Source organism: Thamnophis sirtalis, unplaced genomic scaffold (genome assembly GCF_051295495.1).
Source record: "Thamnophis sirtalis isolate CommonGarterSnake01/CBP01778 unplaced genomic scaffold, rThaSir2_p1.2 scaffold_4, whole genome shotgun sequence".
Taxonomy (NCBI): domain Eukaryota; kingdom Metazoa; phylum Chordata; class Lepidosauria; order Squamata; family Natricidae; genus Thamnophis; species Thamnophis sirtalis.
The window spans coordinates 11,243,095-11,267,486 of NW_028261384.1; the positions used below are offsets into that span (position 1 = coordinate 11,243,095).

Here is a 24,392-nt window from a genome sequence, read left to right on the forward strand (position 1 = left end):
CTCCCCCCCCCACTGGAATTGGGACGTTCCATCCTGCCACGCGCCTTCTCCCCCCTCCCCCCCCACCTCCGATGCCCGCCGTTGCTTTTTTTTTTGCTGGCTCTCTCCTTCCCGCCCTGTCAGTTGAGGGAAGAGCGGGTGGTGTGTCCCTCACGTCATATGGCCCGCCTGACTCCCATTGGCTGGCTGGCCTCACCAGACTGCAATGCTGTTGCCGGGACTGCTCGACCGCCCCGCCTTCCCCCCCCCTCCCCCCCCCTCCGCCGCGTCAGCCCTCCAAGCCCCGCTGTGGAGGGGCGGAGGAGCGCGCCGCACGGAGTTCCTCGCGCCGCGGCGCTCGCGGCTTTATAAGCCGGCCGGGCGCGTATGCGTGAGGGCCGATTGAGAGGGGCGCTGCCGCAGCCAGAATCCCAGCAGGTAGGGGAAGGGGAAGGGGAAGAGGGAGGGGAAGAGGGAGGGAGAGTGGGCTGTATTGGGGAGAGGGAGTGTGTGTGTGTGAATATGAGAGAAAGGGGCGCTTCTTCCCCCCCACCCCCAAACGGTAACTGCTTCGTGGAAGACTGGCAGTTAACGGTCACCTGAGACTCCACCGTTGGAGGCAGTCTACCTGAGGGTACCCACACAAGGGTGGGATGGGGAACGCCCGGTGGTTCTTAGAGGCCTTCGTATCTGCCAAAGGGAGAGTGGGGGTGGGAGGTAACCGATCAACAGAGTTTGAAGGGACCTTGCAGGTCATCTAGTCCACCACTACCCCTGCCCAAGCAGGAGACCCCACATCTGCCTCTACCTAGAATCGAACGTCTGCCTTTTTCTCTAGCCTTTTGCAGCAAATTCACACACACACACACACACACACACACACACACACACACACACACACACACAAACACAAACTGGGCACCCTTCAGAAGAGGGGTGTCGTTTTTCTGACTGACCACAGGTTGGAAGAAACTTAATTTGTAAAAAAAAAAAAATCCAGATGGACCTTTAGGTTGGGATCACTTAGTGGTTCTTTGTAAATGCTTTCTGCATTGTAATAGGTATAGATGGGAGGCTTGAGTGGCCCATGTTTAACAACCGTGCATGGTTTGCATCTCATAATATGCATCTCATATTGCACCTTATATTCTCTGAATGGTTGCTTGCAGGTATCAGTGGCAGGACTTAGTGGTTAAGAGCCTGGGGGGTCAAGAGAGAAATGACATCAGAAGCTTTAAGCTTCCTTCAAATCTTTACAGTTAAAGACTGAAAGGGAGGCCAATTTGTAACTCTCTGCTGCACCTAAAGTAGAAAATGTAAGCAGACCCGTGAGTCAAGCTTCACTTGTGACTTCTTGTCATTATTTTTTTTCTGCCAAGGATATGGGAATATGGCTTGCCACTGTCTTCCAGAATATTTACCAAGTTTCCCAAGCTGGCCAAGTTTCTCCTGGTGGTCTCGTATCCAATTATGAAGATTGAGCCTGCTTAGCATTTTCCAAAGTTTGAAGTCACATGCTTAGCCTGGTGAAATCTTGAGAAAGCACAGCTGGACTGAATTGGAGGGAGACTTGTTTTACTCCTCCTTCTTACCTGATAGGAGAATATGGTAAAGTCAGATATCAGACTGGTGGTTCTATCCCTAAGCAGAAGGGATTCTGTGACTAGATACAGTGGCCTTCAGGTACATCTCCCAAGAGGCAGTCTTTTTCCTACAATATTAACATTCTTGTAGCACCAAATAGATAAAACTACTCTGGCATCTTATTACAGTTTGCCCTACTTTAAAGAGGGAGGAAAATTATCTACATGGTGAGAGCATTTAGATTATAGGCTCTAGCTATGTGAAAACTTTCTTTTGAAAAGAAAGACACAACCATTTGTCCAAAACGGTATAGTGTATCCTGCTTGAGCATTGGACTAGAAGACCTCCAAGATTCCTTCCAACGCTGCTTTTATTTGGTTACTTAAATATGCCATGTCACTGGTATTGGGGCAATTTAATGCTGCATTTCATACTGGGTTAAGTTTGAAGAGTCTATACCAGAGTGTCCAACCTTGGCAGCTTTAAGACTTGTGGACCTCAACTCCCAGAATTCCCCAGCCAGCATTCTTGGCTGAGGAAGTCTGAGAGTTGAATTCCACAATTCCTTAAAGTTGCCAAATTGAAGATCCCTGGTCTATACATGTAAAAATCAGAATTCTGCATGCACTTCATAGAAATTAAATCCTGAAGAAGCAGGAAAGATAGAGAAAGTTTTGAATTTTGGTGTTGGAGAAGAGTACGGAGACAACCATAGGCAGCCAAGTAAATAAATGTTGCCCGTAGAATAACTTGTCCTGGATTCTCTCTGGAGGCAAAAATGCCCAAGGTCAAATTATCATGTTTTGCACACAATGTGAAGATCCAGCTCACTCAAGAAATCTATGATGCTGGGAAAGGTGGAAGGAAAGGGAAGAGGGCAGTTAGTAACAAGGTGGATAAGTGTATCTTTGGAAGACGTGAAGGACCAGGTTTGGACTGGGTGTTCTTGGAGAAGATCTACTTATGTAGTTACCAACTTTTTGGCATTTAATCAAAATTTTAAAGGACTATGTTTTATTCCTATAAAATTCTTACTGTTTTAACATCATAATACTTTATATTGTATGCGGATGTTTGTGTTTGGAATTCTAGATAAAACTCTTCAGTACAATCTTTGTGGAATTATATACTCCTTGAAGCAGTATAAATATTTAAATTAATAATGGTTTTATCTTGTTGTGGTTCTAAAATTTCAAAGCAAGTTTCTTTTGGCAGCAACTTTGTGTGATAAGGAAGTCAAGTGACTTCATAAATATGCTTGGCTAAGTAGCAATTTAATCAAATCTCTAGTTTTCTAGCTTGGTCATAAGATACAATTATTGCCTGTTTCACTATAAAGTACTTCACATCTTTAATTCTTATAGCTAAGGTAGTTCGGTAGGCCAAGACCTGAGATGGAGAGGACTTTTTAAAATTAAAAATTAGGAGAAAATTCCTTAATGTCATTTTCTTTGGTTCTATATTAATGCTATCAGGGGAATAACAATAAAGGGAGGCAGCTTAGGCAGCAAACCCTATACAATTTCAGACAAACGGTTTTCCAATCTCTTTAAAACGTCCAGTGTTGGAGCATTTACACCTTCTGGAGGCAAGTAATTCCACTGACTAATTGTTCTAACCATTAGCAAGTTTCTTCTTGTTCTGAGTTGCTTCTTTCCTTGATTAGTTTCCACCCATTGCTTCTTGTCCTATCCTCAGGTGCTTTGGAGAATGCTTGACCTCCTCTTCTTTGTGGCAGCTGCTGAGATATTGGAACACTGCTGTCATGTCACCCCTGGACCTTCTTTTTATTAAACTAAACATACCCAGTCCTGAAACCATTCTTCATGTGTTTTAGCCTCCAATCCCTTAATCATCTTTTTTGCTCTTCTCTGCACTCTTTCTTAGGGCTCAATATCTTTTCTATATTGTGGAAACCATGTAGTACAGTATTCCATGGGTGGTCTTACCAAAGCATAAGTGCTATTGAATTCCACATTATAATGTGGTTAGTTAGAGAAGTATAAGGTGAATTTTTTATAGAGATAAAAACATACAGCACATAACATATTGATAGCTTTCTGAGTATTCTGTATTTCATAAGATCCTTCATATCTCTTTCAGGAACCTGATGGAGAAACCTGTACCTCAACCTGAGAGTCATACGTGGAGTTGCTCTTGTACAGCCAGGAGAAGATATAAGGATCATCTAGGTGGAAGTTCAACAGGGCTAGCAGCCAGAGTGGGTGAAATGCTAACCTCATCTGTCTCCAGTTCTCCCCTGACCTTAGTGGGTCATGCAGCACGGCACCCAAGCAGCCCAAACAGAGGCCATGTCCCTGGTAGCAGCTTGAACTTAAGCAGAGACTTACTGCAACGCAGCCTGGTGCTTTTTGCTGTGGGCACTTTCCTTGCACTGGTGCTAAACTTACTGCAGATTCAGAGGAATGTAACCCTGTTCCCTGAGGAAGTTATCTCTACAATCTTCTCTTCTGCCTGGTGGGTGCCCCCTTGCTGTGGGACAGCAGCAGGTAAGTGGGAAGCTTGTTTTAAAGAAAGTGGTGGGGTTTCCAATTGTGTCTCCAAGATGGGTTGAAGTATGTTAGTTCATTGCCCAGAGTGGTGCATGCTATTGTTTATTTGCTTTAAAAGTGGTTTTATATTCTCGTTATTTAACCAAACAGGTGCCCAGAGTAGCATTTAAAAGCTTCTATATGTTGATATTTGATAGGACTGTATTTGACCTCACAAGGAGGTCACTGGGATTAGATGTAAAAAATAACACCTTTAGCAGCACAGTGTGTTTCCTCCTTCCGTCTAAAGGCTTTGTGAGTTTGGCATTATTTTTCACTCTGGAAAGCAGAAGAGTTTCCTCTAGCTATTATTGCTTGGCAGGTTTTTAACCCAGGAGCTGGCATGATTCATCATTACTCTTGGCCATATAATTGGCTCGCTGTGGAAACTGGTGAGTCGCGTGCTCCAGTTCCTATTGGTTCTCAGTCTGAACATGCCACATACTCAATCAAAAACAAGGAAGTCACATGTTTTGACAGAAGAGAGGAACTGAGACTGGCTTAGTGCCTATTTTAAGAACAATTTCAGTTTCTAGCAAGATGCTCATAGAAAATGACCCTTTTTTATTTGCAAAGTACAAATAAAAGTTCAAAGCTGAATTACTATAATTCCTTTTCAATTAGGTCAGCCAATCCCTTTTAATAATTTTGATATTTGATATTCCAGCCATTGGGTTCCAAACTACAGTATTTAATAGAGTTGTTGACAGAAGATTGCACATAGCTTTAGCTCCAGAGCCATTTATGGCATCAGACTTAAAATATTTTCTTTGGAAGTCAAGTTGGGAAAAAGAAACTAGTTTTTATTTCACAAAAATAGGTGGATTAACATGGTTGGCATGGAGATGTCCTAGGTATTGCCACTTAGTCATTGTGCTGATCTGAAAAATACTTGACATGATTTTTCCATAGGGAAAAAAGTATTTCTATATTTTATAGTAGCTTAAATCATAGACTTTGAGCCTTAGAGAGATTTTCTTATAAGTTACTATTGAATACAGTAATTATTGGTAAAAATAATTGTTATTTCAGAGGCAGTCTGCTTCAGCATTAAACTATCTGGCTTCCCTTATTTATTTTAATTGACACACACACACATCATAAATGGTGATCACATGACCCTGGTATCCTGCAACTGTCATAAAGATGTGTTGATTTTTAAATGCCCAATTTTGATCATGTAACTCTGGGGATTCTGCAGTGTCATAAGTGCAAGGACTCATCACAACTTCGAACAATTGTTAAGCGAATGTTGAAGACTACCTGTAATCGTCAGTAGCTTAGAAAATGAAAAGTAGGCTTTGCTGATTGTTGGGGAGAGGAAAATGAATGGTTAACATAACTGATTTCAGCATCTCTTTTATTTTCCTCTTACAGCTGTTATTGGCCTGCTGTATCCTTGCATTGACAGCCATCTTGGTGAACCTCACAAATTCAAACGAGAATGGGCAAGTGTAATGCGATGTATCGCCGTCTTCGTTGGCATTAACCATGCAAGTGCTGTATCCTTGGAAAAAAAAGGCTTAACGTTGCCTGGCATTTTTCCCATCATTACTGTACCAGCTTCAATTGTTTTGAGTAATTATGTTTCACAAATCAGTGCCTGTGCTATGTATACTTTAAAGCAGAATTTCTCAATTTTGGAAATGCCTGGACTTCATATCTCCCAGAATTCCCCATCAGAATTTGTGAGTTGAAGCTCATATAACTTAAACGTTCCTGAAGTTGGGAATCTTTGCTCTGAAGTCTCTGCTTAAAGTTTTATTGTTTCTCTTTCAGTTTTATCCTGAAGGATCTAAACTAAAGCTGTTGGAACTGGCAAAAAAGCCTCCTTATTTATATTCCACCTTATGTCTATGGAGATTCTCAGTCATCCAGGTCATGGTTGTCCCAAAGGTGCTTTTTCAAGAGGCAACTGGGCTTTCTTTGCTTTTCTTTGAAGACATTTTGCTTCTGATCCAAGAAGTTTCTTAGATGAGAAGCGAAGCATCTTCAAAGAAAAACCAGAAAATCCAGTTGCTTCTTGAAAAAGCACCTTTGGGACATTCCACCTTTATAATTTTTATAAATAATCCAAGGCAGTACATATATACTCTTTCCTTCTCCTACTTTCCCCTAACAACAATCCTGTGAGATGAGTTGCGAGAGAGAGAGCCTAGTCCAAAGTCACCCAGCTGGCTTTCATGTCTAAGGCAGGACTAAAGTCACTCAGCCACTTTTCCTGGCTTAGGCTGGTTTAGGCTCAGTCTCCTGGTTTCTAGCCTGGTGCCTTATCCACAGGGCTTGCTTGCTTGATTCCATTCTATTGTCAGCACAGAGATACTGACTGATCTGAAGGATTTTTATATTTCCTTCCAAAGACTTGGCCACACTTTTACCTAATAACTACACTATTCATGCCAACTAACTTAAATAGAAAAGTGAGACAATCCCTTCTGTATCTCTTCACTTGCAGAGCATAGGGCATTGCTTAGGTATTATGAAGAAACATTTATTGGAAAGGTAGCAAATTGTGAGCACAAGAATTATTTCTTTTATACTAATAAAAAAAACAGTAGGCCTATAATTATTTTAAAGTATGACTTTAAAGAATAGCAGCTTTCATACAAGACATTGTTTTAAGATAAATGTGGTAGTTCAGTCTGCCTAATTGTGAAAATAATAAACAATTTGTTTTTCTTTGCTGTGTTATAACTTCTCCCTCAGGATATGCTTTAAATTTTATTTCATGAAATTTAGTATCTCCTTAAGAGAGAGTTTAGAAAATACATAGAAAAGATTGCCCCCTGCAGGTTGAAATGTTCAGTTGAAAACAGGAATCCAGTAGATTTGCAGGAAAATGATCTCTCGAATACAGTTTTTTCTACTTCTTGTACTTTCTATAAATTGATTTCCACATGTGCATGTTATAGATAAGACATAAAGATTATGGTAGGAAAAGTAAAGAACCTGTCAAAAGTGAAAAGGTTTAAAAGGTGGGATACTTGGATAGATGTTAAGACTTGTGTGGAGCAAGAAATTTGCCAGTCTATCAAATTTCCTTAGCTTGCTTTTTAGAAATTGGATTTTGCGAACAACATCCAGCTTTCCCTGACCCTTGCAGCTTTGTCGCTGGGCCTCTGGTGGACATTTGATCGCTCAAGAAGTGGTCTTGGTCTTGGGATTACAATTGCTTTTGTAGCAACTCTGATTACACAGTTTCTGGTTTATAATGGAGTTTATCAGTAAGTACCCCTTGCATTCCCTTCTTTCTAATTGTTCAGGCTTTTTTTTAAAAAAGACATGAATTATGCCTGCACACATTTCACTTTACTGTAGTTGCTACCAGCCTGTTGCTACTTCCTATTTTCTCTACACCATTCTGAGATGGATGGCCCTAAAAGAGATTCACTAGTCCTAAACTCACCTGGAGAAAACTAAAACTTATGGTGTGTAAGTCCAGCACCTTAATTACTACACCAAACTAGCTCTTCAAATATTGATGTCTATTCTCTTAAAGAAGGAAATGTCTTTCCTAACTTAATAGTACAGCTTTATTTCTATGTGCACAATCAGAATTTAACTGTGTAATATGGGAAAATAGTTTTATATTTGGTAATATGTACAGTTAAGACTGAAACTGGGCACAAAGAGGGTATTTTCCCCCTCTTGTTCCTTTGCCTAAAACCAGTCTTTCATTAAAACATTTGCCAAGAGTTATAGGCCCTATAAAATTGCAGACAAGTAAGTGAATGAGAAAGTATTGAGCAACTATTCTAGTTCCTCTTCTCTATTGTGCATATAAACCAAAGAGACGTTAGAGGAGGCCTTTGTTAATTCTAACCATAGTAACTTCCATTGACTTACTTGCAAAGCTACATAATAACTTTTCTTTAAAAAAATTAAAAATTTTCTTCCCTTTCCTAGGGCAAGGGAATACATTCAAAGTTTTCTCTATAAATATGCATGTTTCTATTCACTATTTTATTTATTAAATTTATATGCCACCTGTTTAGAATGACTCTGGGCAACTTATGGTGGCATAAAAATGTAAATATAAAAGTATTAACATTAACAATTTTAAATATATCTGTATGCATATTTGGTACTTCTATTAAGATAAGAAAACTTTGAATTCCTTATCCTTTCCCTATTATTTCCAGCAAGGTGAAATGTCCAGAGCAGTTTTGATGAGATGCTAAAAACTACAAATAATCCTTGATTTTTTTTCTCCTCTGCTTTCCTTTAGGTATACATCTCCAGATTTCCTTTATATCCGGTCTTGGCTACCATGTATATTTTTCTCAGGCGGTGTGACTGTAGGAAACATAGGACGGCAACTTGCTATGGTAATTATATATCTCTGCTGAGTTTTTAAAGTGAAAAATGCATCTTCAGCTGATAAAACCATAATTATTACCTATGGATGTAATAAGTAATGATGCCTGTTCATAATGAGAGGTATTCTAAAGCTGTGTAAACATATATCATCCTAGGCAGTCTGCAGACATGTTTATTGCTAGTTTCAATAAATGTAAATGAAGTAAGACAGAAAATGCCTAAGTGTGTCTTGAATATTGAAATGGTTAAGGCATTCAATCTCAGAAAATGCCTCAGAAAACTTGCTCCTTCTATGTAAGGACTGATTGATTTTACTAAGAATGTTGGCCTCAACCTTCTTTAAAGCCTTGGTTCTTCCATCTATCTACAACTGGCATAACAAATGTGCAGAGTAAGTAACATCCTTGTCTGGGGTTCAAGATAGTTGTGCTAGCAGCCTTGTTAATGGAGAGACTTTAGATAAATAAAATGTATTGAAAAATAGGTTGGGGGGAAAATGTTTTTTCCCCTAAATATCTCACCCATCAAATAGATGAGCTTAATAACAGCTTCCAGATATTAGGCTTACCATTTTTATTGGTGATTGGAAGTATCTTAGGGACTTTTTGCATAAAAATGAAAGAAACTTGTGATGTATGGGTTTGATAATTAAGATATGTTATAGAAAGAAGAGTAATATGTAACTTTAGACAGGCAGGTGAAAAGATATGTTTATAAGTGCAGATGTGAAAAATATAGACGCTGCTATTTTTTTCAACTTTTTTTCCCTTGTGCTGCTAGCTTTTCCTTTGATTCCTTTCTTTTTCGTTTTTCTTCCTTAGTTTATATTAGTTTGTGCCCGTGTTTAATCATCTTGTTTAAAGTAACAAAGGCTGCTTCTCTGACTGCAGAAGGAGTATCATTTGTTTTATTTCTTATTTATTAAATTGATTTATATAAACTGCCAACTGATATACAGTGACTCTGGGCAACGTGTACAGCATTATAAATCAACAATATAAAAACCCCAGAGTCTCCCACACTTCCCCTGTGGCAATGACAAGTACAATTATACAACCCGCTTGATTGTTTCTGAATCAGTCTGAGGTCCGCAGGCCCACTGACAGAATCATGTCTTCAAGGCCTTCCAGAAAAGTAGCAAGGAGAGAGTCAAGAGAGGTGATGATATTCCAAAGGGAAGGAGCCACCACAATGAAGGGGCCTGTCTTCTAGATCCCTTCAGGTATACCCCTTAAAAGACCCACAACCTTCTCTGCCTGGTTGGCAAGGTAGATATAACTAGGGAGAAGTGGTCCTTCAAATATATGCTGGCCCCATCTCATATAGGGCTTCATTGCATATCCAGCTATTATATTGCCAAAAGCAGAAAGGAACTGTATTCTCCCTTAGTCATGCTTATTTTGGGATCCAAGCCTCATTTGAGCTGTAGTCTGATGTGCGATTGCCCAATTTTGACCTTTAATCCAGTTTCCAGAAACAAACAGAGTAGTTACCATTAGGCGGTGGCTGAAAGCAAAAAGATGCTTCATTGGATTATGACACTACATTGCAGGCCTGCTCATCTCCCTCCCTTTACTTGCTTTTAAAATGGTAATTATTTCAATGATTACAAAATTCTTATCTGTGTTTTGTGAAAGGAGTTACCTGAAATGTTTAGGGCTGGTATACTAGATGGTTCTCTAGCATTTCAGTAATAGCATTTTGGAATCTAAGCTTTTACACAACTACCCTAATTTCAAAGGAGACAGATTTCAGATTTTTTTTAAAAAGTACAATGATTTTTTGCTTTCTCCACAGGGTGTTCCTGAGAAGGCTCACAGTGACTAAATAACCGGGTCTGACTTGTATTTGTGAAAGCAAAAAAAGGATCAGTTCAAGCTAGGATTTTTCGTCTTGAATTACCAGCATGAGCTCCCGAAATCTGGGAAAGAATGAACTCACCATAAAGTGGCCAAGAGGTTACCTTGATTTATTTCTGAGAAGTTTCTGAGTTTGACTGTTTGGTGGAAAAAGTTCAGCACGGACTTTTCATTCACAATAAGCCGAACCTTAATGGCTGTCCTTCCAAGTCCTTGAAACAGCTGCCATTTTCAAAGCTTGAAGCAAATCTTAATTCTACCCATACCCAAAGACAGTTGCTTGGTATGGCATGGTGGAGTAGTGTAATAGTATTTCTCCAAGTATCGTTTATCCTGTGATTGCTTTTAAGGGGACCTGAAAGAAAGAACCATTGCTGTATAAAGAAATAAGGGCCCAGGTCTTAGAGAAGAGGCTTTCACAGATCCTCCTACTGTAAAAGGGCTAGCACAGGAATATTACATTGATTTATGTCTTAAGCACCTGGCTTCTTGAGGTGAGGAGCAAATCATCTTGGAAAACCAACAATTTGTTAGCTGCTTGGCTGTTTTATGGCTCCCTATATCACTTCTCTTGGAAACACGCAGCCAAAATTTACATTTTTCCAAGAGATGGCCTACTGGTTCTTTAGACAGGATGGATTTAGATGGGTCCTTACTGACTTCACGAATAAGTGTGTCTTCATTACACTATATCATGAAGAAGAGGACATTTTTGCGGGATACTTGTTAAATTCTCTGGGAATTGGGCAGGTTTCAGAGCAGAAACAGTACTTGCCATGAAAAGAACGGGGAAAGTTAATAGTGTTAGTTAAAGTCTCTTGTAAATGATCTCTTGTCTGAATTTCTGAAGAGATCACTGTGTTCTTGATTTTGCAAATTTGCAGAACTTGCAATCTGTGATTGCTTTATACGGAAAAGTGCTAATGTCACTGCATTAAATATCTGGTGTACTCAACTAGTTCCAGGGTGAGCACAATAGTTAGTTCAATACTATAAGTCACCACTGACCTAATGAGCGGGTGTTAAATTTCAAAATTTAAAGTGCAATGTACAGCTGAATGGAATCTGAGCCTCGTAGTATCCTCTTTAATATCTCCAGCAAACAATATTAAAGAGAAAAAAGTTTTGAACTTATTTAATGCTTTATGAAAGCAAACATCAGCAATAATCTAACTAGTGTTGCTAGTTTGCATCCTTTACTAAACTCTTGAGAAATACTCCACTCCTGTGGCTCTAATTGCAAAACAGAGCTCATGCTGCATTATCATTCAACTTCAGGCACTTTTGCTTCCAGTTTCGTTCAGCTTCCAGTCCAATCAGAAGGTTCAAGTTTTAGACCAAGCAGAAGAAGTTGGGGAGCTCCAGATAATTTTCAAACCATTTCCCATCATCTTTAATCATGCTGCCTGGTGCAGATGACAACTGAGAGCCGAAAACATCTGCGGAGTCACTAGTTTCCCCGATGAGTTTTAGATAAGCTGAAGAATCTTCTCCAGGTTTTGTCCCAAAACAGCATTTTTCCAAATGGGATCCTTTTCCAACTTTATTTTCTGGTCTCCCCCACTGAACAGCAGTTTGGGAGGCAGCAACACAAAATCCTCCAAGGATGCAGCTGTGGGTTAGGAGACTCACAACAATATCTGGAGAAGACTTCGATTCCCTTCTTAAACTAACCAGTTTGTGGTGAATGAGAAAGCAAAAGTGATTTGCTCAGGGAAGGTAATATTCCCTGATACAGTTACTTTCCACAGTCCTAGGTCCTTTTTTGCCTTTCTGGGGACATTAAACCTGAGATGTCACCATAGAATTTTTTTTTCCAAGTAGTAATTAAATTCAGGTGCTGGAAAAAGCCTGCCAAAAACAGAAGGCTAGTTTTCTAAATTCTAGAATTTATTGTCTTATTTTGGAACCAGGAAAAGGTTTTGAGATTCCCTCTGTTCTCAGAGTACATCCATACAGCATGTTAATGCAAAGGAGAAGGATACCAATAATTCCAGAATCATTTCTCTTCCAGCTCAGGAGTCTCCAAACCTGGCAACTTTAAGACCCGTGGATTTCAACTTCCAGAATTCCTCAGTCAGTCATGCTCCACATGTCTTAAAGTTGCCAAGTTTGGAGATAGCTCCTGCTCCTTTAAAAAGGAAGTAAGCAGAAAGGATAAGAGTTCAGAGGCTATATAGGTGGATGAGGATAGAGCCTCCCCTCCCCCCTCTTTGGTTTGACTAGGTTATTGGAATATTTGAATGCTTGTGGATCACTTCCAAAGTGAATTTTTGAATTTGCTCACCTCAGCATCAAACTTGTTTGGAAAGCATATTAATCAGCTTTTTGTTTGTTTTTCCTTAAACAAAGTGGCAGTTTGGGGGGGAAAAAGAAGCTTCAAGCACTATAGAGTAAATGGGTTTATTCTGAAGAGGTTACATTGCAATCTGTGGTATTTTTGAGTAGTAAATTATAGGCTGCAGCTTTGAAGCCTGGTTTTTCATTTTCCACTGTTTCTTTAAAGTGTATTGATTCACTTCTTATATAATCCCGTTTAAATGGTATTATCTGAGTATGCTCTAACATGTATGTGCAAGATGAAAGCCACTATGTCCTCTAAATTTAGTTTTGAGGTTGCACACAGGAAAACTACCTTCCTGTAATACCTTACTACCAGATGTAATTAAGAAAATGGACAATTGTAATTGTAAATATGTAATCATGAAATCAGATATTTAATTTGTAAAGTTTATTTGTCAATCTGTGTTTTGAGATGACAGCCAAGTTCAATCTTGCCAATACTTGTAAGTATCTGAACCAAAGTGATCAGAGTTTGTGTTACAAAGAAAAGCGTGTTTTTGTGGGGGAGGGGAATTGCGCTGTATTCCAGATAAGAATCCTTTGATTCTCAAATTTGGTAGATTTTTCAACTGTGTGTATTTGTGTGGATTTTTTTTTTAATCCATTAAAGGTTTTGACCATTTAGTTCCTGCATTTTGTTAAAAATTATCCTTCCTAGGAGTTATCTGACAAATACAATTGTTGGAAATTTTCTTTGTAAATGTTACTATTTCTTTAATATTGCACCTGGAGTTATTATTTATAAGACAACTATTAGTCTTGTTCAACATTGCAGTGTTCTGTAAAACTGTCCAGTAATATTTATTAATAGTCCAACTTTATTATTTTTATAAACAGCTCAAGGTGGTGAACATATCTAATACTCCTTCCTTCTGTTTTCCCCCAACAATCCTGTGAGGTCAGTTGAGCCAAGAGAATGACTGGCTCAAAGTCAAAGAATGACTGGCTCAAAGCTGGCTTTCATGGTTAAGGTGGGACTAGAACGCATCTTCTCCTGGTTTCTAAACGGATACCTTAACCACTATATCAAATTGGCTATTTCTAGTCATATTTCCAAATTTCACCTGCCCAGATGTATCTCCATTTATACATTGCTGCTTCCTAATTGAGAAGGAAAAGTACTTTTCTGTCAAACGCAAAAAGAGATGTTTCCTCTTTTAACCAGAACTGAACATCGGGGATAACTTTCTATGGGTTAACTAAAAAAATCAGAAAGCTGGTAGCATCTTTTCAGATGAATTTTATTAAAGGTAATTAGCTTTAGTAATGATGATTACTAAGTCATCAGGTACACGGAATGGCTAAACTGATGTAGGATTTAAATTGGGACGTGAACAGTGAGATGGAAAGCTCATGAAAAGCTTATTCCTTTTAATAAAAGTTGCTAGTCAGAAAAGATGCTGCCAGATTTCCTCTAATTTTTGATTGCTGTAGACTAACACAGCTCTCCTCCCAGAGTGAGTTATTTCAATAGCTTTGGCTGCAGTAAATTATTCTTTGTTTTTGAACGCTGGTGGTATTATTCCCAGGTTTTTATGACAAAATTGCTGCTTGTTCTGAGAATACACTCATCTAGATAACGATCAAAATTTACTTGCTTGATGAAGTCAGGACTGATTAAAAAAATTAAGAAAAGAAAATAATATTAATATTTAAAAGCTGTGCCGTCATAGTATTAGAAGCTGAGGGTTACAAAAGGCAAAACTAAATTAAAAGTAAAGCACCAGAAGAATTCCAATATATTAACTGATGGCAAGAGGATCTAGTAATCCCTTCTCTAAACCATTTGGTTGTGACTCTCCTAGAGCACCCCCATAATTTCATATATATTTCCTTACCTAAACAGAAACGGAATAACCACAAGTAAATAAAAGAGAAGGGAGTGGGAAGGGCTTCCAACTTCCTGCTGGCTTCCCCATTGAGTTTCTTCATGGCAAGGAAATCTTCCCTCCCTGACATTCTGTCATTATCTTACTTGTTTCCCTCCCTTCCTAGAATTCCTTTTGGCTTTCCCATTTGCTTGTGAAAAGCTTGCCAGGCAAAAAAAAAGTCAGTGGGGAAGCCAGCAGAAAGTTTCCAAGTCAGGGTGGGCACACGGGTGGCACAAATGGAAAAAGGAGGGGTACCTGAAGATTTCTTAGCGTGTGAGAGGCATCACATAGCTCAAAGAATGCGCAGGAAACAGGTTGAATATGGTACATTTGGTGTGCGAGAGGTACCATGAGGATCAGGATAGGTGCATTGGGATGCTTGAGAGTGCACATGGAATGCGTAGGGGGCAACTTGGGTCCAGAAGGATGCATGAGCCAACAGCACAGTGGTTAGAATGCAGTATTGCAGGCAGACTGCCCACACCCTGGAGTTTGATTCTGAATTGGCTTAAGGTTTACTCAGCTTTCCATCCTTCTAAGGTGGGTAAAATGACCTAGATCCGTGATGGCAAACCTATGGCACGCGTGCCTCAGGTGGCATGCCGAGCCCTTTCTACAGGTACGCCATCATCGCTCTAGTCCAGCTCCACTGTGCATGTGCGCATGCCTCCTGCTGGACAGCTAGTCCTCAGGTCTCTGCCGTGCATGCGCGGGGAGTGGGGTGCATGCCGGAGACGCGCGTGTGCATGAATGGGGGTGGGGTACATATGTGGGGGGTTCACATTGCATTTGGGGGGCTCACACAGCATGCCCCCCCACCCTATTTTGGGCCTGGAAAGCCTCCTGCACCAACCTGGAAGCCAAAGGTGGGCAAGGGAGAGCATGGCGCATGCACAGGGCACATGTGGAGGGGCTGCACATGTATGTGTGGAGGAGGGGGTAATGCACACATTGAATTATGGGTGTGGGCACGCAGGCATGCGCACGCTTACGGCACACATTGACAAAAAGGTTAGCCATCGCTGGCCTAGACTGTTGTGGGGAAATAGGCTGACTCTAAACTGCTTAGAGAGGGCTGTAAAGGCATTATGAAACGGAATATAAGTGCTATGTGCCATGAAAATGTGTGAGAGCTGCTGCAGGATTGAGACACGACAGGTGCTCGGGGATGCTTTGGGGAGAATTAGAAGTGCCATGAAGATTAGGGACAACGCATAGGGGGTGGTGTGGGTCAGGAAGGGTGTGTTTGCAAGAGGTGTTGCATGGGTCAGGGAAGGCACACAATGTGTTTGGTGGGGTGCATGGGGCTCCTTCCTTGGTTCAAAAACAGTTGCCCTGTGATGCACCATTTTGCCCAGTTAAAAGTTGCAGGAAAAAAGAGCTTTAATCAAATATAGATCACCCTATAAGAAGCTTATGATGTTTGTGATAGTCAAGGCCCAATGTGCTGCTTAAATGATTATACACAAATAAGTTTTGGGAACTTTTTAACTTAAACAAATTGGACAGAACCCAGGTAAAATGCTTTTGTGCTTCTGTTCTAATTGAGGTGGAATTGCCAGAAAATGCTTCAATTTTACTTCAATATCTGGCTAGCAATAGCCCCCTCTGGTGACACGTTCAGTACATGTCAGCTGGAAAGGGGCATAGGGAGATGCCTCTCAAAGGTTGTCCTAATATTCACTGCAGAATAAGTAAATAGATTGGGAACACAAAGCTCCCCATGTCCCAGCCTCTTACAATGGTTATCATCTTGAATCCCCAGAGGAAAGCAAAATATGAATGTGTTCATACATTTGACAATGGGTCAAAATGGAAAGACTACGAAGGCAATAAGAACTGGCGAAGAATGCAGTGACTTTTAAGGTGCAACCTTCTACTGTTGACTCATTCTTCATCTCTGTTGATCACCCCTATTCATATACATACATATACCATATGTATGTATATGTATGTGTGTGTGTATGTGTATGTGTATGTGTATGTGTATGTGTAAGAGCCGAGGTAGCACAGTGGTTAAATGCAGCACTGCAGGCTACTTCAGCTGACTGCAGTTTTACAGTTCGGCTGTTCAAATCTCACCGGCTCAGGGTTGACTCAGCCTTCCATCCTTCCGAGGTGGGTAAAATGAGGACCCGGATTGTTATTGGGGGCAATATGCTGACTCTGTAAACCGCTTAGAGAGAGCTGAAAGTCCTATGAAGCGGTATATAAGTCTAACTGCTATTGCTATGTATATCCGTATCCATACACACGCGTGCGCACGCACGCGCACACACACACACACACACACACAAAAATGGTTTTTCTGCCTGGAAGGCTCCTGGAGCGGGCTGAAAGACAAAATAGGAAGTAGTATGCTCCCTCCCATATTTAGATGTACAGGTGACAAAACACTTAATCATTCCCCTGGCTCATCAGAGAAGTAGGAGATCTTGTGGCTTAGAGGTTAATACAACTGCCTAATATGTAAACATCAGCCCAAGTTTGAATCCCAGTAAGGGTATTCCTAGCTGATGAGAGCTAAATAGCTTGAAATAGATCTATACTAGTCTCCCTTCATTTATTTATCAGCACAAATGCAATACATAAATACATACATATACATACATACATACATACATACACACGGTGCCTCAGACACTGAGCATGTCAATCAGAAAGGTTGGCAGTTTGGCGATTCGAATCCCTACTGCCATATAAAAGAATGAACTCCTGTGACTTGTCCCAGCTTCTGCCAACCTAGCAGTTTGAAAGTATGTAAAAAATGCAAGTAGAAAAATAGGAACCACCTTTGGTGGGAAGGTAACAGCGTTCCGTGAGCCTTCAGCATTTAGTCATGCCAGCCATATGACCACGGAGACGTCTTCGGACAGAACTGGCTCTTCAGCTTTGAAACAGATGAGCACTGCTCCCTAGAGTCTGGAACGACTAGCATATACATGCGATGGGAATCTTTACCTTTTATACACACACACGTGTACACACACACTCACGTGTACACACACACATGTACACACACACACACACACAACACCATGTTTCCCAAAAAATAAGACTGGTCTTATATTATTTTTTGCTCCAAAAGATGCATTAGGGCTTATTATCTGGTTAGGTCTTATTTTGGGGAAATATGGTACTAATTGGGTTGGTCACGCTGATGATCTTAATGGGGTTATTTTTGGGGTAGGGCTTATATTATGAGGATCCTGAAAAATCATGCTAGGTTTTATTTTCCAGTTGGATCTTATTTTGGGGAAAACATGGTACACATATATATATACACACACATACACACATATAGACATATATATTAATCAGACCATTTAGAATACATAGTGGAAAAACAGTTTTGATAGTTAACAAGTGTGATACTGTATGGTACAAACTAGTACAGAATCCACTTCCGCTACCACAAAGCCCCCTCCCAGAAGGTGAAAAGAAAAACAAGTTATGGAAAGGATGTGTAGCATACCAGGCAATATTGTGGAGCCTGGTCAAGCAACGTTTATATGCCATATCCTGGACAGAAGGAAGTGAACTTCCAATAATCATTTCTGCCGTCCTCACCACTATCTGCACCGCCTTCCTAATAGCTCCAAGCTATACAGTAATACAATACAAGAGGATGCTTTCAGTTGTCCCTCTATAGAAAGTAGTAATGACAGGGGAAGGAAGATATGCTTTTCTCATACAACACAGAAAATGCAGGCACGCCCATGCTTGCTTCACCAGTGTCTCACTATTGAGTGACCAAGATAAACTACTTGTCAGCTGCACACCCAGAAATGTGATACTACTAACCACCTCCACAGTTGAATTATTAATACACAGGGGTGCATGGCTGTGCCTGACTTTTCCGAAATTGACAATGATCCTTTTGTTTTCCCTACATTTAAAACTAGGCTGTTTTTATTACATCAGTTCATCAAACCCACTACTTCCTCCCAGTAATTGCCCTTATTATCATCCTAAATAAGGCCCACCACTGTTGTATCATCTACATGCTTCACAAGTAACATGTGTTCCTAGCTATTAGTTCCCAGACATGGTCTTTCTACCCAATTCCATTAAGTATTTAACTCTTCAATGGGTCATTGACTTACTGCAGCCATAACATAGTAAAGCTTAATTTGACATTATCATCATTTTGTCCTGAGATATTCTAGGTCAGTGTTGGCGAACCTATTCAACACTGAATGCCAAAATGGGAGAGTTCCAGTGGTGGGTTGCAGGTGATACGCCCCGGCATGGGCGCACTGGAGCCTGCCCGGAGCATCAGTTACCGTTCTGGTACAGTGCTCCAGAGGGCCCACCCACCTGCCTGAGCTCCTTACCTGTCCTTTAAGCCTTTAGCGCTTCCATGCATGCACATGGTGCGTACGGCACCTGTGCGACGCTCCACCGAGTAACTGGAGTGTCACGGAGGCTTGCGAGGCGTTGCAGGGAAGTATGATGCATTCACGCACTGTGCGTGTCCATGTGGATGATGCTGGGCCTATTCTAACCGTACCGGGATCTGAAACCCACCACTGGAAAGCACATGCACACATGCGTGCCAGAAACCAGAAAAGCAGCTGCCTGGTGCACGCCAGGTAGATGATCTTCAGGTTTCCAGTGTGTGCATGCACACCACACACATGGTCTTCTGGTTCCTGGCGCACAGGCATGCGTGAAAACCAAGTGGCCAGTGCAAATGCATGCACTGGAAACTGGAAGAGCAGCTACCCAGTGTGGATGCGCATGCTGGGAAAATTGTCTTCCGGTTTCCGGTGCACACATTTGCACTTGCCACCTGGTCTTCTGCTTTCTGGCATGCATGCGGGTGTAAAGACCAGCTGGCCAGAGCGTGTGCGCATGCTAGCAACTGGAAATTCATCTTCTTGGCACATGCATGCGCTCCAGGTGGCTGCTCTTCCGGTTCCTGGTGCTCCCATGCACACGAAGACCAGCTGGCCGACACGCCGGAAGTGTTATTTTTCGAGCTGCCAAAATTATACTTCAACAATCCTTTAAAAAAAATCCACATTGAAACTACATTATTATGTGCCATCAAATCAGTGTCAACTCTTAACAACCAAGTATAGGTAGCCCTCAACTTATAACCGATCGCTTAGCAGCCACTCAGAGCTCTGATTGACCTACTTTGGGGGCACTAATGACCCAGATTCAACCAACATCAGATGGTGCCCGTCTAATTGTGTGACCGGACTTCAGGCACTCGCCACTGGGCTGCATTTATTTATTAGCATTTTTGCCTTTTTATTACTTTATAAGTAATTGGAGGCATTAAGCATACATAATATTCCTTCCTTCCATTTTCCCCTGTGAGGTGGGTTGAGCTAAGATAAAGTGACTGGCCCAAAGTCAACCAGCTGCCTTTCACATGCCCAAGGCAGGACTAGAACTCACCAATTCCTGGTTTCTAGGCCAGCACTTAACTACTACAGCAAATGTCTATTTGCATGCCTTGCAATCTCATGACATTTTACAACAGTTCCCCCCCCCACACACAAAAAAGCTGGCATTTACTTCGGGTTTTCAGCAAAACCACACCCATAGCAAACTATTGGTTTGCTTAACCGTAGCTGCAAAACAGATTGTAAAATTGCAGCAATCATGCAACCACCAAGCCATTTTACAAGCATCCTGTATACAATTGTGGCTGGCAGTCTCCATTACAGTCATTTGTAAAAAAAATAACTACCTGTAGATCAGTGACGTGCGGTGAGGATTATGGTTGGTGAGGCAAGAGCGCGGCAGCGGCAAGAAGCAACGTCCCCACCGCTGTGTCCAACAGACCAGGCGTCTCGCGTTTATGGGGGACATAAACGTGAGACGCCTGGCCTGTCGGACACAGCGGCGAGAACTTCCCTGCCACGCTCCGCCGCCTCGCCCCCCGCCTCCTCCAACCCCACCACTGTGAAGAAAGAAACACACACATACACACACACATAAATTCCTCACAATAAAAAATTACAAATTAAATTACAATAATTTTGAATTCCCCACCCCCCTCTGTCCGATCCACATACCTTTTCCAGCTGTGGATTTCAACTCTCCTCCTGTCTGCCCGCCACAATGAAAATGTAAAAAATTAAATAAAAAAGCAACTTAGGCATGATTTGCTGCTGCCAGATCAGGAGGCAGAGAACCACGTGCCTCCTTTGCATAAGGAATTTTTCGCCTTTTAACCCTTGCTTAACTCTGAGCAAGGGTTAAATGGTGAAAAATTCCTTATGCAAAGGAGGCATGTAGTTCTCTCGCCTCCCCCTGCAGTTAGCACTAAGCAGACTCAGAGTCATCCACTGTGACTCTGGAGTCTGGCAGCAACTACCTTAGCCTTTTTCCTTTTAATGTTTCGTTTCTTTTCCTCATGACACTGGTGAGGCCCCGCCTCCCCTGCCTCCCCTGACTGCATGTCCTTGCTGTAGATAGATTTTCTCCAGGATCTGTCCACAACCATCAGGTTTTCCCATGCCACACCCAACATTGCTGTAATTAAATCCATTCACCTTATTCTTGGTTGGTCACGTGAACTTCTAGTACCACTTTACAAAGCCTTAGTAAGACCACATCTAGAATACTGCACCCAGTTCTAGTCACCACAATATAAAAAACATGTTGAGACTCTGGAAAGAGCGCAGGGAAGAGCAACAAAGATGATCAGAGGACAGAAGGCTAAAACATAGGAAGAGTTGCAGGAATTGCAGGATATGTCTAGTCTGATGAAAAGAAGGACTAGGGGGTGAAATGATAGTAGTATTTCAGCATTTGGGGAGGTCCTGCAAAGGTGAGGGGGGGGTCAAACAATTTCCCAAAATACCAAGATGGGAAACAATGGATGGAAACTAACCAAGGAGAGAAGTAACCTAGAAACAACGGGAAATTTCCTAACGGTGAGAACAATTAACTAGTGGAATAACTTGCCTCCAGAAGTTGTGGGTGCTCCGTCAGTGCAGGCTTTCAAAAAGAGACTGGGCAACCATTTGTCTGAAGTGTTACTGTATATGAAGGTTGGACTATAAGACCGCCAAGGTCCCTTCCAAATGTATTATTCTATGTTCTATATCTGTGATGGCGAACCTCTGCAGGCACGCGAGCCGTCCCTCCAGCTCAGTTGCACCATGCATGCGCGCACGCCTCCCGCCAACCAGCTGGCTTTTGGGTTTTGGCCACATATACGCAGGGGGTATGGTGCATGTGTGGGGAGGGGAGGGGGTCGTGTGCGCATGCACAGGGGGCAGGGAGAGCACGGGGGGCTTGCACACCTCCCGCTGCCTGTTTCTCATCCTAGGAGGCTGCAGGGAGGCCTACTAGGCCCAAAACAGGGCACAAGGGGGCGTGGTGCCCTCCCCGCAGCCCATTTTTGGTCCCAGGAGACTGCAGAAAGGCCTGCTAGGCCCAAAATGGGGCACGAGAGGCAGGTGTGGTGCTCCTCCCCCCCATGGCCTGTTGTTGGTCCCAGAAGATTTTAGGGAGACTTGCTAGGCCCAAAATGGGGTGCGGGGCTGGGGGCATAGGGACTGCAGGGGGTCACACGTGCATGTGCAGGAGTGCAGGGGACATGGGGGTGGTGCATGCTCATTGCATTATGGGTACGGGTGTGCATGTGCACCAGTGGTGGGATTCAAGTAATTTAACAACCGGTTCTCTGCCCTAATGATCAGTTGGGTAGGCGTGGCTCGGTGGCCATGTAACCAGATGATCATGGCCAACTCAACGTCACTCATGTCAATGGGTGCTTGGCCTTAGCTGTTACAATGCAATAAGGGTTAACCGGAGAGGCAGTTTCAATAAAGATTAGGCTAGAGACAACACCAGAATGTTTCCTTCCTGCCTTCCTTACAGGATTAGCCCTGCAAAGTGGGGAAAAAAGTGGGATAGGTGCAAACCGGCTGAATCCTACCACTGATGTGCACACACTGTCACACACACTTTTGGCACACGACAACAAAATGGTTAGCCATCACCATTCTATGTCTTCTCCTTCCTTCCATTTTTGCTAGCATTATAGAAAGCCAAGTCTTCACCCAAATGTATCCAAGGTATGATAATTTTGAATGCGACCCTTTGTGCCTAAGATGGGAAGCCTTGAGTTGACTTGTTCTACGCTTGTGTCTTGGCTAACTATGTAGCATTAGGAATTTTCTTCAACAGCATCAAAGCTCTTTTCATCCTCTTCAAAATCCAACTTCAACTTCCACAGAGCGCAACAGAGGAAAACCATTGCTTGCACAGTTCTAGAAATATAGAAATATAGAAATATTTCTTATTTCTTTCTATATTTCTTATAGAAATATTACATTGACTTGAAATCACAATTGAGCCCCAAAGGTTCCATTGTTAAGGAAGACAAACTGCTAAGTGATTTTTGCTCCATTATATGACCTTTCTTGCAACAATTATTAGTGAATCTGGCTTCCCCCACTGACCTGGCAAAAAGTGATCACTTGACCCTGGCACTCTACAACTGTCATAAGTACATGCCAGTTGCCAAGCATCCAGGTTTAGATCACATGACCACAGGGAAGCTGCAACACTTGTAAGTGTGAAAAATGATTGTAAGCCACTTTTCTCAGTGCTGTTGTATCATTGCATGGATTACTAGATGTTGTAAGTCAAGGGCTACCTGTCCAGCACCTGAATATGTTTTCCAAAGTTTTCAAGGGTATTGAGTCACATATTTCTTCATTGTCCATTTTAATGGTGTTTGATGTACCTGCTGTATTAGTTTAGGCTCCATTAGACTCTAGTGCAGGGTGTCAAACTCAATTTCATTGAGGGCCGCATCAGGGTTGTATTTGACTTTGGAGGGCTGGGAGGGGCATGGACAGGGTTGGGCGTGGCCATGGCCAGTTCAACATCACTTATGTCGGGGGCACCTGTGGTGGCCAAGTGGCAGGACTTCCCTGAGTCCCTCCCTCACTCTCATAATTTCCTTCCTTCCTCCCTCCCTCCCTTCTCTTTTTTTCCTTCCCCCTTCATTCTCCTTTCCTCTTCCTTCCCCTCTTTCCTTATTTTTCCTTTCTTGCTCTCTTCCCATCTTCCCTTTTTTTCCTTTCTCTTTCTTCTTCCCCTTTCTCCTTTCCTGTTCCTTCTTGCATGCTCAAATGCAAAAGGGAAAACATTTCTCCTTTTGTTTTGCTTTGCTTTTCATTTGTTTTGCTAGCCCTATGCCAGGGAAAACGGAGCTCTGGGGGGGGAGGGGGAACGTGCATCCCCCACCCAAGCTCCATTTTTGCTGGCAGAGGCACTGCAGGGCAGTCTTTTACTGTTTCCAGGCTGGCCCCATGGGCCAGGTCTAAGCACCCCATAGACCGGATCCAGCCCCCGGGCCTTGAGTTTGATACCCCTGGTCTAGCTAATCTTTGTCCCACTTTTCTTGATATGCTTTTTGACTTTCAACTGCTAGAGCTTCCAGATCATTTGCATTGAAAAGCAGATGCTTGCAATCTCCCCAGGCTTTAAATATACAATGTTTGTAGGCGAATAAACATGATTTCCCCAAATGTCATTCCTTGCATCCATCAACACAACTATTTCTATTGCAAATTTGGAATATTGTTTTCAAAAATGACAACGCCGTGACAGCTCCTCTCCTAACAGTCCTCCCCCACTTCCCCTACTCCGCCATAACTGAATTTTCTTTAAGCTCTCTTGGCGCACAATGCCCAAAATTGGGAAAATATGGGAAGCTTTGCACACAGCTCCTGCTTTCACACAACTGAACTAGTCTGCCATTTCAGCCACATGAGTTTCCCAAGAGCAGAATGCAAAATGCTCCCATAAATAAATAGATAGATAGCTACCGTGTTTTCCAGAAAATAAGACCCTATCTTATTTTCTTTTGACCCCCAAAATAAGGAGGTCTTATTATTTTT

At 41.9% G+C, this 24,392-nt stretch overlaps 1 protein-coding gene across 1 annotated transcript; it reads left to right on the top strand.

The window, feature by feature from the left end:
• Positions 1-286: 286 nt before the first annotated feature.
• On the top strand, positions 287-13,261 carry INSIG1 (insulin induced gene 1). Its single transcript, XM_014067509.2, has 6 exons — positions 287-417; positions 3,667-4,073; positions 5,493-5,617; positions 7,173-7,339; positions 8,344-8,443; positions 10,233-13,261. The coding sequence occupies exons 2-6, from the start codon at positions 3,674-3,676 to the stop codon at positions 10,260-10,262; spliced, it is 822 nt and encodes a 273-aa protein (XP_013922984.1). The 5' UTR covers positions 287-417; positions 3,667-3,673; the 3' UTR covers positions 10,263-13,261.
• Positions 13,262-24,392: the final 11,131 nt, after the last annotated feature.

Bases quoted from the DNA above. Each gene is read 5' to 3' on its own strand.
- INSIG1 (XM_014067509.2), top strand. From the start codon at position 3,674: ATGGAGAAACCTGTACCTCAACCTGAGAGTCATACGTGGAGTTGCTCT. The intron at 4,074-5,492 runs GTAAGTGGGAAG...TTCCTCTTACAG, and splicing joins TTGCTGTGGGACAGCAGCAG to CTGTTATTGGCCTGCTGTAT. The intron at 5,618-7,172 runs GTATCCTTGGAA...CTTGCTTTTTAG, and splicing joins GCATTAACCATGCAAGTGCT to AAATTGGATTTTGCGAACAA.